The sequence below is a fragment of the Patagioenas fasciata genome, chromosome 14 (assembly GCF_037038585.1).
Source record: "Patagioenas fasciata isolate bPatFas1 chromosome 14, bPatFas1.hap1, whole genome shotgun sequence".
NCBI lineage: Eukaryota > Metazoa > Chordata > Aves > Columbiformes > Columbidae > Patagioenas > Patagioenas fasciata.
In genome coordinates, this window is record NC_092533.1 from 14,827,539 (window position 1) to 14,841,536 (window position 13,998).

Below are 13,998 nucleotides of genomic sequence, written 5' to 3' on the forward strand. Positions count from 1 at the left end.
GCTTCAGTAAGTTATAAACAAGCTACAGCTGAGGCTGGATCAGGCAGCTGATAATTTGCAGGGTGCCTGGTGTAATTTGGTTGGAGAGCAGCGAACGGTGTGTGGGCTCTGTGTGCCCCAAACTCCCTTCCAGGGGTGTGTTATGTACCCCCAGAGGTCTGGTTCCTATTACACTTCCCACCTCCTCGGTTACTTTGGTTTTACCTGAAGTGTCTTGCTACAATTCACTGAGTAAGACTTGAAATAGGATTTTTACTCATTTGGCTGCTTCTTACGCTTTGCCAGCTACAAGTGTTACAAAAACTGATTGTTATGGAAAAAATAATGTTATTGAGGGATCTTGGAAAAAAATAGTGTGTTACACTGAAAAAAACAACCACATTTTTCCTTTCTTTTGGATGAGTGGAAGAAGGGAAAACATGACTGAGATAAGCTGGACAAGGATGTGTTTCTGACAATGTCAGCTATACAGGGTTTCAATTTTGCGTAGGAAAGGCTGACTCTGGAATAATTTGTTTTTCAGAACCTTGGTCTCCAAATTTCAAGGACAGGTACTGTTAAGGTAACTGGAGATGGGAACAACCTAAATGTATAGAGAGACATCCTGTTCTGGAATTTGACATCTCTCGACATATGAGCATCTGCTTCTGGAGGTGTTAGGTTGGAAATGCAGTGGTGGTAATTCAAATAGTCAAATTTGTTAGTACTTCCTTGTGTGAGCAAGGTGGATGCATAAGAGCTGCAGATAGGGACTGAGTTGCTAATTAACTTGGCCTTTAAGTGTGGCTTTTTGGAAAGTAATGCTGCCTCTTGGCCCATTCCTCTTGGACAGGAGGGTGTGCTCTGCCTGATGTCCCTGGTAACCTGGGGCATTCCGTGCCCCACAAGGAAAATCTCAGTGTGAAATGTCATGTGCCTTAAAGCACCTGCAGATCCTGTGACTTGTTTGCTAGGTTGCTCTACAAGGAGGGCTTGTTTTGTGAAGGGAGCACAGGGGTATCTACAGCATCTTCTCTTCCTGGTTTCATCCTTATGTTGAAAACTGAAGGGGAGAAAACACCCTGTTATACGTGAGCAGGTGCTGAGGCTTCATACAGCATAAAGAGATGTGATTTCCTATTGCACCCTGCTAGGCTTGTGTGCTCTCTGCTAGATTTTGAGAGCTTACTTTGACCAATGCATGGTTTCCAGGACAAATCTGAAACTCTTAAAATTGGTGCCTTCTGCTGCTTCCGCTGACTTGCAGGGACGAGCAACATGTGAAAATGGAGGCGGTGTGACTTGACTCGTTACAAAGCCCCGAATAATATTTTGTGCCTTATGCGCAAAGTGCTTGAAATCCTTCTGGTTTGGAATTTACATGAAATAATCAGGCTATGTGACAATGCATAAAGTGCCGTGGTGTTGTCTGTCTGGCAAACACCTGCGAGAGGGATCTTCATCAGCTTGAGCTTGGCCATCGAGTGGCTGCTGCCCCAGGAGCCAAGGTCCCTCCTGGCCAGGGCCCTTCTGCTGGGATTAAACCAGGACAGCCACTGGCTCTGGTGTTCGGCTCTTTGTCTCCACAACTCCTCACCTGCACTGCTGCTTTTTCCTCGCTGACATGCTTGGGGGGGGTGGGATGGCGAGGGGCGGGATAAGGGAATAAGGGTTTTAAACATTGCTGGGGAAGCAACTGGGGGTCAGGCACAGCAGTCACTCTCGCAGGGCTCGGCTTTGTATTCAGATGCGCTGGCTGGCAAGCTGCAGACATTCCAGATACTTGTGTTCATTTTGGCCGTATCCAGGCATGCACTCACAAAGAGCAAGATGCGTGCAGTGAAGTATAAATCCCATCCTCTAATGGCTCAAAGCACTGTTGTGCGCGCATACATGCTTAACAGATTGTATAATTAGCTGGCTTTGTAAGCAGGCAGCATGTATGATTCTTCAGTAGTTATCTCAAAATCTTATGTGGTGTGAGGCATGTCTGTGGGTCTGTAAGCTGTTGTATCCATGCACTGATGGCTGGTGCGTGGAGGAGAGGGGCTCCCCAGCCCTGGCACCATCTCCTCTGCCTTTCCTCTGAGCCCTTGGCTGCCCAGCTGGTTTGGCTGGCCACTCTGGGCTGTGGGGACAGGGTGACAGGAGCTGTCCCCAAAGGCAGCCTCCATGTAGCACCCTTGAAAACAGGCTCACCGTGCATCCATGTGCATCCATGTGCTTCAGCGTGTGCAACCAGAGCCCCATGAGTTTGATTAGGTTTTGGCCCAGGCTGCAGCCTGGTTTTATGTGAAATATTTAATTCAGCAATGTTAATCCTGGAGGTCACAAGCGTCATTTGCAGAGTTATCCTGACCCTGCAGCACACGGGCTGCTGGCAGAGCAGCTGCGGTGCTGTGAGAGGTGTTGCCGAAGCCCGGGACCGGCTGCGGGCGAGTAGGAAGGCTGGGCGGTGCGGCCGGGGTGTGCTGCTGTGGAGGAATGCGGCAGGTTGTGCCGGTGTCCAGGAGACGCGGAGGGTGGGAACGCATAGCAGGGCCCAGGGCTGCATGCTTGGGATTTCATTGGAGCTGGGGAGGAGCCGGGAGGGAAGCGAACATGACCTTGAGAATTCTTATCGAGATGAAAAGGTGCAGTCAGCAAGCACATTCCTCCGCCGGCTGGGCTGACAGCGAGTGCTGCGGCTGCACCGAGCTAAGCAAACAGCTCCTTGTCGTGGCTACAGGAGATGGACACCCCGCCAGTGGCCACAGGAGCAGTCAGTCCCACAGCAAGGTTGCTGTGATCTGAGGGTGTGAATAAATCCAAGGGATCAGCTTCTAAAGTTGACTGTTTCTATGCACTTCATTTATTTGTACTAATGAGTCTGAAGGCAGTAGCAAGGCAAAGGTTGGCGGCTGGAGAAGACAGGCCACTTGAGAGGACCAGTTTTAATTATGATTCCATGGCAAATAAAGCTCATCTGTGAGTGTGGTGACCAAAAGTCTGGTGAGCAGCTAGAGTTGGGTTATAGTTGGACTCGATGATCCTGAGGGTCTCCTCCAACCAAAATGATTCTATTCTATGACTTGTTTGCCAGCTTTCTTCTTGATCTGAGCTCAATGCCTTAAGCCCAGCTTTCACTTCCCATGATACTTGATTAAGATGAATGTAACAATTCTTCTTTTCTTTGAAGTTATTCAGCTTGTAAGGCCAGGATGAAACAGCCTGTTCTGTTGCAATTCAGCTCCTTCACTTCCTAACGTGGAGCAATTATATGGTGGTACTGAAGCAGGTGTCACTGCTGTCATATGAGCCAGGGTCTCAAATGAGGTACAGAACCTTTGGAGACTTGAAGCTACCTTTTTTGACAGGCTATCATTATAAACCTTGAAGCCGCTAGTAATGAAACGATAACCGCCAGGCATTCAGTGACAATGGAAACTGAGGGGAGAGGAGCGTTAAATGCCAACCCACCCACATCTTCCCAATGCAGTTTGTGACCTGGGTTTCTGAGGAGTGAACTGCCTGCAGGACCACCTGATGCTGCTTGTCTTCTCACAAGGACCCGCATCTCAGTCACTTAACGTGGATATGGGAGGTCTTGCATGTTCTCCTTAGCTCTGTCACGTCCAGTGGTGAACGGTCAGTATCGCTGGGCTGAAACTCTTTCCTGTACTATCACATTGATGCCAGTGAGGGTATAATGTCATCACCAAAACCAGAATTTAGTCTTCAGGGGCTACTGTGATTTTATTTAGTTTTATAAAATGTTGCAATATTTTGCTCTTCTCTGAGAGGGAATGCTGTAAATTTGACCTTTTCTTTTTTTTTTTTTTTTAAATGTGGAAGAAGGTTACCACTTCTTGCCAAAGTTTGGAAGCTTTGCCAACAGAGTTGGCTCTCTGGAAGAGCAAGAGACTGACTATGGAGAAAGTCAAATTTGATAACAGTGAGAAGCGTCAGCACACCGAAGCAAAGCAAATATGCAAAGCCCATTGACAATTGATGCCTTTTGTTTAGAGTATTTCTCTTATGAGAAATATTTCAAAGTATGTTTTATTGCTTCCAAAGAGATTTAGAGTGGTTGACTTTGCTGTCAGGACTTGATAATCTTTCAAGGTCCAAATGAGTTTTACACACCTGTTTTTACTGTGTAGGAGGAAGAAGTGGGGATGGGAGAAGGAGGGACACAGCGATATCAGAAAGACACGAACAATTAATCTAAGGTAGTTTTAGTCACCTTCGCCAGAGTATATTGGAAGGAGGAAGATTGTTCCTTGGGGAGGAGGTCCCTGTGCTCTCTCCTCATACGCTGCAGTAAAATAATGGCTAAATATTAATAGTAAGACTATGTAAGGTGTGTCTCTGACACATACCTAGACCATGAGGTGTGAGCAGCAGTGATGAAGTGGTACCTCTGCCGAGTCTTTGCTTAGTGGAAAGAAATGCTGTGTATTTGGAACTGAGGAATAACTGAAAAGCTTTTGATATCTGGTATGTCTGTAAAAGTCTGTTGGATACTTAAAAAAATATGATACACTGCTTTGGGTAGAATCTTGATTAACTGGCTCTGGCCAAAACATATAGCGGTGTCTTCTCCACAAGCCTTTTACAGCGAAATACCTGTCAGTTACCCCATGGCAAAAGATGACACTTTCACACACATTTGAAGGCGACACCTTGGGGTTTTTTTGCAGCTAGTTAGAATTTGTGATCAGAATATTGTTTATTGCTTGTATGTAACTGTTGAGCCCTTCTATTTACATCCTCTTTGAACAATTGAAACCAATTACATCCGTGAGCTTGTATTCATTGAGATCCTCAGATAATACTCCCTGCAATAATATTTGAGTTGTAGACAGTCTTGGGAAATTAATTTTTCATAAGGAGTTTTCCCTTGATTTCTGAAAAATAATATGTTACTTCTGGGATTTGTCTCAATTGTTTAAAATTTTGAGTGAGACTAAAATGTTGTTCCTGGTCAGGAGATGAGGCAACTCAGTGTTAATGAAACTTCTGCTGAATTCAAGGTTTACCGTCTGCTTTCTCAGTCTCCTACACCAATGTAGAAAGCGTTAGGAATACTCCTTTATTTTACCTGTGCCTGTATAAACTCTGTGCAGAGGAGGGAAGGAGCCCCCCCGGCGTGCTGAGCTGTGGTCCCCAATCTCTGGCCTGTGGCTCTGCAGATGAGCTGTGTTCTTTCTCCCTGTGCAGATCACTGGGTGTGCAGACCTTCCGCAGGCTGCTCGGGGAAGGGGGATGCAGAGAGCAAGTGGTGTCATAACTTCTGTGTTAACACAAATTTAATCTGTTGGCAAAATGTATTGATAATGGAGCATTCGAAATAAATGATGTTTGTAAGAGTAAATCAATTAAACTCATTTAATGATGCAAATCTCATTTTTACTGTTCTCAAATCGCTGAACAAACTTCAATAGTTGTTGATTTGTATTGACTCCCTTGCAGTGTGTGAAGTGCTGAGCTGTGTTTTGTGCTTTGTACAGTTCTCTCTATAAATGTGCAGTTTGGAATGATTTTTTTGTGCCTTAACTACATAGTACATCAAGGCTTTGCTACTTTGGATGAAAAAGGTACCAAACCAGTTAGCTTTAGACCTTCTCTTATGCTTCTAACTCTTTAAACCTCCTAAACCTTTATTCTCCTGAGGTTGTTCTCGACATCTGTTCTTGTTTTGACTTTTCTGTTTATTTTTATGCATTATGACTTTTCAGGAACTGAGAAGGCATTGCATCAACAGTAATAGCAACAGTAGTAGATAGTAAAGCTGATATTATGAATTCCAGCTGCTTATATGCTTCAGCAGTTGCTGTATCCATGAGCAGAATGTAGTGTGACTTGGGCTTTCTCCTCTGTGGAGCTGGTGAGGTGCCATGCCCGAGTCTCCAAAGGCTGTCTTCAGTACTAACCCGCAAGGCTGAGTCTGTTGACACAGTTTTGGTTTGCCCCTCTTGGAGGATGTGGCATGAATTACCATTTGCAGGGCAATGCTTATTCTTTAGTACATGTTCAGTATCTTGAATACACCGTTGCTTTGCAACTAGAAGGTTTTTTGTTCTTCTCTGTTCTCTGCTGCTCCAAGATCTTGACCAGGCATCTCCTGTAGTTCAAGGCACCAGAAATATTCCTGTTCATACCTGGAACTGCTGAGTTTACAGCAGCATTGAAGGGGCTCATGTCCTCCCGTGGCTGCACTTGGACCCCTTTGGGGTTGCCTTGTCTTGGTGGCTTCCCATGTGTAGCTGGATTCAGCTCTATCTGGACAAGATTTCCAAGTTGACAGGCAGCTGTCAGGTCAGAGAGCAGTGAAGCAAGGTTTCCAGAACCCATGTAGGGATTGCATAAAAGCAAAGTGGCTGCAGCTGATCTGTCTTGGGGAACAGAACAGCAGCAGCTGTGGTGATGCCCAGCTGCTCACCTGGGCTGTGTTCTGCAGGTGATGCAGAACAAAGAGCCTGCTAGTGTTGCTGTTTGGGGTTGGGAACATCAAATAGCTGTATAACTCTGTAAGAATGTTTATAGTGCATAAACAGCAAGCAGGCAGTCCTACTAAAGCTGCTGTATGGAGTTAGCAATTAGCCCAATGCTAGCAGGTGGACCAGGGAGCAGCATACAATGTGCATGTAAAACAAGCCTCCTGCACTTCCCTGTCCCCTAAATGCACTTCCATACTAGCAGTGCTTCATTTGTATGTTGGGTAGACTCAGGAGCACAGGTGAGTCCAGCAATTCTATCCCAGAGTTGTCTGTTTTCCCACTTCAAACACCATGTGAATGAAGGGCACAGGAGCTAGCAGTGTCACAGGAGGTATTGCTGTCCTGCTCTTTTTCACAGTAGAGATGAAACATGCTAGGAAGAAATATAGCAGCATGCATTGCTTCTTGAAGAATTAAGGTTTTTAATCACCATACGTGAAGTGGCAGTTCAGTGCCTGATGAAGTCAGGTTGTGGGGTGAACCACGAATCTGTTCCCCTTTGTAGACACCCAGACTGTCAGCACTACCTGTCCCTGCATGCCACCGGCCAAGGGATAATGTGTTCCTGAATGTTGAGCTACAGCAATTGTTCAGTACTTACCTCATTGCCAAAATCTCAAATATTTGCCTTTTTCTGACAGTAGCTATTGGTTCCCTGCTATAGGAGCTCTATTGTGGTAGGGAGTCTGTCTTATACACCTCTTTATCTCGAGGCATCTTGCCAATGTAAACTGCTGCCACCCACGCCACAGGCAGCCTTTCAGAGAAGTAGGAGTGCAGGCTTCAAGAACAGAGACAAGCCTTCCAGTTCATAATCTCTCAAATATGTCAATAAACTAGTCTAACTACTCTGTTGGGATGTTTAGGAGACAATTTACTCCTTCCTGGGAAGTGACCAGTACCCTTCTTCGAGAACAGCCGAACCTGCGAGTGAAGAGAGAGCCGACTTGGTGTTAGTTGGTCTGCTCAGGCTGTGCAGGTGCCAAGGCTGCTTCTCATCCTAGGAGAACTGAAGGCAAACTTAAAAAAAAACAGTCTCAGCTATTTAGAACTAAAGACGTTTGAATTACTTGCACGATTAAATTCCAACTCTTGCATGCTTTTAGTTTAGCAGTACTGCACTGTTCTCGTGAAGTTGTACCTTACTCTTTTATATCTTTTCTGCTTAATGGGCTCAGGAAAACATGCAGGATATACAGGCTGGCAGGCAAGTTAATGTTGTGAGAAGCCTCAACTCCCATTTCCTGACCTTTTAACTTTGAACTATCCCAGGAATTTTGCATTTGAGTGATTAAGAAGGTATGACTGACCTCTTGCCTTTCTCCTGCTAGCAGAACCAGTTTGTTAATCGCTGGGAATGATCTAAAATCTGTAAGTGGTTTTTGATAGTCTTCTCGCAAGTAATAACTTAGTAGTTCTTTGCTTCCAGGGGTAAATGATCTGTACTGAAAAGAAATGCGTGGGCGAAGCAGATTGTCAGTGTGTGCAAAGAAGAGCCTATGAACATGCAGGCCCTTTCAAACATGAACAGAACAAGCAAGCAGCAAACTGTTAGGCTGATACATGCTCGTTGTGGCTGGTGGGGTGGGAAATTGTGTATTACATAGCTTAATACTTCCAGGAATCTGTTTGACTAATAGAAATGTATTACTATTAAAGGTATAAATGCGTTTGTGTGTGGAATACTCGAAATATAGGTTATTGCCTGACTTCAGGTGTCTTTGGTACCTCTGGATCTGTTTTTTGTAGTATCTCCTTGGGCAATATGTGACTTAATTACTGTAGAAAAAGAATTTGGATGTTACTCGCTCATTTGAAAGAAGTAGAGGGTCTACATTAGCAAATTACATAAAACTCAACATCTCAATCTCAGTTATCAACAACTCAGCATAATGAGGTGCAGGGGTTATTTTCGTGTGCTGGCCAAAGAGCAGTACAGGATATTGCTGGGCTCTTGATCGTCAATAAAACTGTTCAAAATTAAGATAGCTTGGAAAATAAGCTCTGAGGGTAGATGTTGGACTTGCTTATCCCAGCGGTGGCCCAATACACAGGGTATCAGGGGCCAGGAGGAGATGCAAGATGAGGAACCTTTGGGAGGCTGGGAAGATGCCCGATAACCATGGCAACGAAGGAAACCACTTCTGAAAACAGCTCTGCGGTCTGAGTTGCTTGAAGTGTTGTATTGGGGTTTTTTTTAGGGTGTTGCTATTGGTGATGTTTAGGTTGTACTTTAAGCAAACTTGTTTACGGCAATAACTTCAAATAAGCTGTTTTTCTCAGACTTGATCCCATTTTTACTGTAAGGTCGACAGTTCTATTCCCAGTTACCCTTTATCACAGCAAGATCAGAACTCGACTGCAATGCCATACACACTGATAGTCATTGAAATCTCACCTCTTTGGGGTAACTAGAAGTTCAGGGTGACTGTGCCTTTGTGTGGGTCTTAAAATAATGTCTGGCTTCCAAAACATTGAAGTCTTTCATTTGACCGGTCATCAGATTCCTTGGAGCACAGTTAGGAAGCTTCCCAAATTTGTGGTCACTTCTTGAAATCTTCTCTGTGTTACTTGGGAAGCACTTTCCCATTCACAGTTTTGATGTGCTCATGGTGGCTCTGAATTACTTGTCCCCTCGGTGTGACGGTCTCTCTTTCTAAACCCGTGGCAGCTGCTGAGGCTTTGGTGCGACCAAGGGTGTCATTTGGCAGCGAGCTGCCTGCTGAGGATCCTGACTGTCAGACGTGAGCTGTCCTCATCACCTTTCCACTGAATTACAATTGGAGTAGGAATCCCAGAGAGTGTTTCATCGTGCCCAGGTGTGTGGTGGCAGGGCGAGGAAAGCTTTGCCAGCAAGATCACAAAACGGGCTTATCGCTGCCACACCTCCAGCCCCCCAGGGCAGCTCTCACTGTGCTGAGAGAAGATGCTCCTAGGGAAAACAGTTACTATAGTGATGGATAGCCCTGGTGTGTCTGAGGGCTGGATCACCAAGCTGAGTAATAAATGTGTAGGAGTCTATTTTTGAAAGCTTTTGTGAGGAGGAGATTGCTGTAGTCCTAGAAAAATTGTCTGCAAAGTGGTAGGTTTTTCTGTGCTGAAGTTTAAAAATAATCATAGTCTGTCTTGAGAATGAGATGACCTCATTAAAAACAAAGAAGCTTGTATGTCATTGTGCTGAGGCTCCTGGCGCTGGTTCTTGCAGCAGCCTTCTGAGTTACAGCAGGAGCTCTGCCCATTAACAGGTTCCTCACAACTCAGACCCCTGGGGATCTTGTGTGCAGCTACCCTGGCGTCACAGCTGGAATGCAGGTGCTTTTAGCCTGTTCTCTATCCTGGTCTGTGTAGCACATCTTGGCACATAATGAGCACTGAGTTTTATTCGAATGAGAAATGAAGAAATGCTATGAAAAAAAAAAATCTAAGTTGAAGCCATTGAAAGCAAAACCTGTCTCCAAGCTTCTTCCATGAAATGCTGGGCTTAATAATTATTTGGTTTTGTAAGAGAAATGATATGAGTGGGAATATCTGCCGGAACTCATCATTTTGTTGTCTTGCTTGACTTCTTGGCCACGAACCCTGTGTGGCTCGTACCCTCACTGTGTAGCTGGGAGGCTGCTGGGATTTGGTGGCCAATGCTGCGGCTGTGCGAGGAGCTGGCATGAAGGTCCCCAGTGATCCGGGCACTCCCTTTGTCCCTGTGCGCTGGGCCGCTGCTATCAGTACCGTACACGGTAGGAAATCCCCTGGTCTGTACTTTCACCTGTATACAGCCATGAAGGATTTTGTTTAAGGGCATGTGATCTGTACTGAACTGGTTGAAATAAGGCTCTACTGTTTAAATGGCTTCACTGTATTATGGGGTTTGAGGAACCTTGCAAACATAGGGATTAAGCAGGTTTGCATACAGCATAGGAATTTGGCAATCCACTGTGCGTTTGTAAATGCTTTACGTCTTGGTGACACAAGCGCCCTGCTGTCTGCACATACATGTACATGCACGTATGGACTCCCGGCCATGAGCCGAACTAAACAGCTGTGTGGGGGATTGCTGTAGGCCACCAATTGGCATTGAAATCCAATAATTACGAAGATCACGTTTCCTCTTTTAAGAAGTTCAAAATTGATTTCTGTTACCTTTGTAGTATCAGCTCCAGGTTTGTAAGTGGCACCGTTCACCCATCTGCTTGTGTCAGGAACCTCTGTGATCTTACAGCCGTGTTTAACAAACCTTCTGTCAATCAAAACCTTGTTATACAAGGATTATTTGCCTTCAGATTCCTGTGTAATGAGGTTTTTGATTGACAACAGTGGAGTTAAAGACTTTAGAAAGGCTTTCTGAATCTGAGATGAGCAAGTTTCTATTTAATAATGTTTGCACATAACATTGGCTTCCAGTTTTATCTGTGAAAGCAGCAGAAAGTGATAGATCGAAAATTCTAAGAAATATAGAAACCCTTCTCATTTAACAATTACGCAACCTATAAACTAGAACTAGGAAAGTAACTTTCTATTTCCTACTATGGGAGCAGGATTTGACCATCATTTGCTGTACAAATGCTTGAGCTATTTGGGCCAAACATTTCAGGAAGATGGAAGTGTCTTGATGCGTTTGCTGGTTGGGGCATGAGCGAGGTACCGTAAGGTACTCCTCAGGTTAGGAAGCTGCGTGATGCTCCTGTCTTTTACCTCTATTGTCAGGAGTAGTTTCTGAAACGATGCCCTTGACCTGCTGTGTGTGGTGGTTGCTGAGGGTACCTGGTTTCCAGGTGTCCTAATGAGCAAATGCAGTTGTTCCAGTAAATTTGAATTTCTTGAATGAAATCAAATGAAAAAAAAATAACATATTGAAAACTAAGAAAATACCTAGGTTGCTGTGTCTTTTTCAAAACCCTAGGTGTTCATAAAAATGACCTTGATTTACACTTAATGAGGGAAGGGCATTCACAGGTAAGATGAAGGTGACTTGATATGAGATAAATATGTGGGTTACTTTTTGGTGAGCTAGAAGGCCAGAGTTAGGCTCTAATTTACAAATATCTTCTCTAGCTGAAGCTGGTTTCTTTTGTGGGAACTCCACACCAGGTTTAGCCTCCAGGTTCAGGGCAGATGAAGCACTTCAGGGGTAGTTCTGGTCTGACTGATGCTCTAGAGAGCAAAGCGAGCGTGGCTGGAAGGTACAAACTCCTGTGTCTGCAAGCTGTCTCTCTTGACTAGACTTGGGTTTAATAAAAAATACTGTGCCTGCAGACTTTAAGTTTTCCCCCTGTGACTGGAGATCAGAAGTCAAAGTCAGGATTTTCTGAACTTTTGGGCTCATTGCTTTCTTCTGAAAGCTGCATGAACGTATCTGGAGGCTTCCCTAACAGAGGTGGGTAAGGAATGCATAAATAATGTTGTGGAATTCTTTCCTTAGTTATAAGCACAGTGGGTGAAAGGGGTTCCTTTTTCTAGATTGCCACTTTGAGTCTAGCTACAGAGAGCACCTATTATATGATACTGTGCTTTGACTGAGTTGATGAGATTTTTTCCGAGGCTGCTGGAAAGCTTTGTGAATTGCAAAGGAGGTGTTTCAAAAGAAATAGCTCTGCAGATATGCCCTAGCTTTAACTTCCCAAATGCAGAAACAGTTCTGTTTTATGCAGAAATAATACACTAACTAGATCATGTCTTGCTATGAGAAAGAAACTTTTCCTTTGGCTCGTTTAATCCAGCATGCTACATTTTGAGTATGTTTAGGGAGATGCTTGATTCTGGACCCCTTCCGGAAAATTGAGTTATCTCAGTCTGCATAACAACCCCTAAAATCATATCTTAAAACAAGGAAATAATCTTTCTCTTTTTATGCTTTGTTCATAGCCTGGCTACACAACATATTGCAGCTTTCATCTGTAATTGTAGCATTGCTGCTTTGATTTGTGCCAGTTTTTCCCACAACAGCAAGGGAAAGGAGTTTAGAAGAGTAACTAATTCGGTTATGAAGCTGCAGTTATTTGGGGAAATAGCTGTATGACATATGTTGTCTGTAATAAATGGAATTACTCTCTTAATCCTAAAACTAATTACCCTTCTGTTTGCTAGTTGAATGACAGATTTCTCCTTTAATGAATACTTACTCCTCTGCACAAATGGGATGGTTGCAAGCTCAGGGTCAGCTGGGGAGGACAGCACTAGTCTGTGCTTGGTGGTGGGTGCTCCATGTGAGATATGCTGAAAATCTGAATCCCAAAGGTGAAATTATTCTCTCTTTCTGAGCCCTGGTAACTGGCCAGTCTCCAGGTGGCTTATGTCATTGCTGTAGCAAGCTGATCCTGCCTCACCTTTTCTCAACTTTCTCCAAAACTCCAGCTGAAAGAACTGGCTGTATATGGTTCATGCATTACACTTCATATGAAAAATAGGAATAAACATCCTTCATTTGCTTGGTCCTGGCTTCCTCTGCAGTTTGGCAGTTTCTGAGCACATCTAGAAGGAATTCGGCCTCTTCTAGAGAAACAGGACTGGACAAAAGCTGAGCAGAAGCTTTATGAGTTCAGCGTTAAACTTTGGAGCATCGAAGTTTGCATTCCCTGGTGAAAGCAGTCCCAAGTTCTGGGGATGATAGTGCGTTAGGCCAGAGTCCAAGGGAGGGAAGGGGCCTGGGTTTTGGTGAATCAGACCTGTGGGCACTCTGAGCCTTGCTTTTAGCCATAGGAGCCTTTGGGTGTTGCTGACTGTGGTCTGTAACAGCAGAACTCATCAGAGCGGCAGTGCAGTACTGCTGCGTTTGGACTGGGCGGGTTACGCATTTTTGTGATACTGAGAAACTAATCTAGTTTGTCATTAATGAAACAGAACATATTGCAACGCAGATAAGTGGAGTTGTATGACGAGTAGTCCCACAGTCCTCAGCACTTGCTATTGGTTTAATTATTCATGCTATGCAAATTGTATTTCTCATCTTCTCCCTTCTTGCCTACGTATTTTTGATACAGGACTTGCCCGCAAACAGTCTTGTTCTTTCAGCTGGGAGATGGGGATTGTTTCTGGCAAAGTTTTTAATGTTCTTTTGTTGCATGAGTGCTGACGGGGCCGGGCAGAGCTCGGGAGCTCTGTCAGAACAAATTCATCTTGCTGTAACCTCACATGAAGAGAGGGAAGGGTTTGTGGAGTATTATTTGATAAGAATAAAGGCTTTAAAATATTTTTCAACTTTCCTTGTTTTCTATACCGAAGCCCCTGTGGCACTTGTTTACTGGTCAGTTGTTTGGAATAGACAGGTAGGAGTGTTCGTGTATTCATCCTAAATATTATTTTGCATTTCAGGTATACTAAACCACTGACCTTTGCGGACTGCATTAGTGATGAATTGCCGTTAGGATGGGAAGAAGCTTATGACCCTCAGGTTGGAGTTTATTACATAGACCACAACACCAGTAAGTGACGCGTTATTGTATTTTTACAGGGTGATTGTTTTGTGCCTGTGTTAAAATATGCTGAACACAAAACCACAACATCACTAGCAGCACGCTTTAGAGCAGATGAGATCTGCAGCTCA

The 13,998-nt window shown here is 44.4% G+C and overlaps 1 protein-coding gene across 1 annotated transcript in view; it reads left to right on the plus strand.

The window, feature by feature from the left end:
- The window catches only part of WWC1 (WW and C2 domain containing 1), a 65,467-nt gene that overhangs the window by 15,274 nt on the left and 36,195 nt on the right, over window positions 1–13,998 (plus strand). Inside the window, exon 2 of the mRNA XM_065848936.2 lies at window positions 13,767–13,876. Within this exon, the coding sequence (XP_065705008.1) occupies window positions 13,767–13,876 (110 nt within the window). The remainder of the gene's footprint in view (window positions 1–13,766; window positions 13,877–13,998) is intronic.